This window comes from Sarcophilus harrisii, chromosome 2 (genome assembly GCF_902635505.1).
Source record: "Sarcophilus harrisii chromosome 2, mSarHar1.11, whole genome shotgun sequence".
Lineage (NCBI taxonomy): Eukaryota > Metazoa > Chordata > Mammalia > Dasyuromorphia > Dasyuridae > Sarcophilus > Sarcophilus harrisii.
In genome coordinates this window covers 453,277,839-453,280,120 of record NC_045427.1, presented here as the reverse complement: position 1 = coordinate 453,280,120, position 2,282 = coordinate 453,277,839, and the positions used below count along the sequence as shown (strand labels likewise).

General features: G+C 39.0%; 1 protein-coding gene across 1 annotated transcript; it reads left to right on the top strand.

The window, feature by feature from the left end:
* Positions 1 to 254: 254 nt before the first annotated feature.
* Positions 255 to 1,701, top strand: LOC100929960 (olfactory receptor 10A4). Its single transcript, XM_003757160.2, has one exon. It carries the CDS (start codon positions 582 to 584, stop codon positions 1,527 to 1,529), a length of 948 nt encoding a protein of 315 aa, XP_003757208.1. The 5' UTR covers positions 255 to 581; the 3' UTR covers positions 1,530 to 1,701.
* The last annotated feature ends 581 nt before the right edge of the window (positions 1,702 to 2,282 follow it).

Below are 2,282 nucleotides of genomic sequence, written 5' to 3'. Positions count from 1 at the left end.
GAAGGATGAATTGTACTTTCTTCTTTCTTTGTATTCTCCATGGCATCTACTCCAGGACTCTGATCACAGGGACAGGTTGGTACATATTGTCAATCAGTAGTTGACAAAGTGTTGTTTTGATTATAATATGTCCCAACTTTCCTTTTGCAGATAAGAATCCTGTCTGACTTCAAGAGGTTTCACTGTTGCTGCAAGAACTTTGCTGGATGATACGTCATTTCTTAGAAAACTAACAGACAAAGAGAGAGGAAAGAAAGATACAATGGTGAAACATCTTTTGTGACAAACCCCTACAGAGAAGCCATATCACCAACTATTTGCAGGTTCTGTGTGATGCTTTTATTTATCCTCCAGGATGTGAAACAGTGTCAAATGTTTGTCTTTTGGAAGATGCAGATGCTTAGATGTTCAGAAACTTGAGGAGAGAATGAGGGCAAAAAAGTAGAAAAGATAGATCTATGAAGGGGTTTTTCTGTAGGGCAGAATGGAGATGTAGACAGTGGATGATAAATTCTCCATCTCCTTGGAGCTGAAAGGAATCCTTTCACCTCCCTAACATTCTACAAGTTCTGGCCAAGAGAATGGTTTGGGGGAATTGGACAATAGTCAATGAATTTGTTCTTGTGAGCTTCTCTGCCCTGCCCCCTGAGCTAAAGATTTTGCTGTTCCTGTTGTTTCTGATCATTTATTTTGTCACTTTTATGGGCAATGTCCTTATAATCCTGGTCACTACAGCTGATTCTGCCCTACATAGCCCCATGTACTTTTTCCTCAAGAACCTGTCCTTTTTAGAAATTAGTTTCAACATAGTCATTGTCCCCAAGATGCTAAGTACCTTGGTGACCAAAGACACAACTATCTCTTTTCTTGGCTGTGCAACACAAATGTATTTTTTCTTCTTCTTTGGGGCTGCTGAGTGCTGTCTCCTTGCCACCATGGCCTATGACCGCTATGTGGCTATTTGTGACCCTTTACGTTACCCAGTCCTCATGGACCAAAAAGCTTGTATTCAGCTGGCTGCTGCCTCTTGGTTCTCTGGATTTCCTGTAGCCACAGTACAAACAACATGGATTTTCAGCTTCCCATTTTGCGGTCCAAACAGAGTGAATCACTTTTTCTGTGACAGCCCTCCTGTAATTGCATTGGTCTGTGCTGACACCTCCCTATTTGAACTAGAGGCACTGACAGCCACAGTTTTATTTATTCTCTTTCCCTTCCTCCTGATCTTGGGATCCTACGTTCGAATCCTCTCCACTATCTTCAGGATGCCCTCAGCAGAGGGAAAACATAAAGCTTTCTCTACTTGCTCTTCCCATCTAGTTGTTGTCTCCCTCTTTTATAGCACCGCTATCCTTACCTACTTCCGTCCCAGATCCAACACCTCACCTGAGAATAAGAAGCTGCTCTCACTATTCTACACAGTAGTGACTCCCATGTTAAATCCTATAATATACAGCCTGAGGAACAGTGAAGTGAAAGCTGCACTCCAACGAACCCTCCGAAAGGCCATCATCTCCCAGAGATTATGACTAATTCTGCTAAAAATTGAATTGAGTAGGGATAGGATTAAAGGACAAAGAAAAAAGGCAGCATGGTAAAGGAGATAAAGAATTGAACTTGGAGACAAGAAGACCTGGGTTCAAATCCCATCTCTCATACTTATTATCTATATGCCAATCATTTAAGCGCCTTGTGCCTCAGTTTCCTTATCTCTACAATTGGGATACTAATACCTATAGTACATGACACTCAGTGTTGTTGTGAGGTTCAAATGGTATAATACATATAAAACACTTGCAATGTTACTGTAATTAAAACAATTCTAAAATTTTACTCAAATTTCACTTTGAAGTGGCAAAGATGACAAAAAAAAAAGCTCAATGTTAAACAATGTTAGAAGAATCATAGGAATACAATTACATTTTTAGTAGGTCTTTGAATTGGCCCAAACATGCTAGAAAACAATTTGGAATTTTACTTTAAAAAGGTGACAAAATTATCCACATCCTTTGAGCTAAAAATCCTACTGCTAAGCAAAGACAAAATGAATGGTCCCATCCAGACTTTAATAGTCTTAGCAGCACTTTTTATGTGGCAATAAAGATGTAGTGCAAAGTTAGCTTCTATTTATCTGGGGACAGCTAAACAAAACATGTTATACAAATATAATAGAACCCAACACTACATATTCTTTGTAATAACCTCTGAATATGAAGAATTCAAATAAACATGGGAAGATTTAAATGAACTGATATACAATAAAGCAAAGAGAACCAGACAAC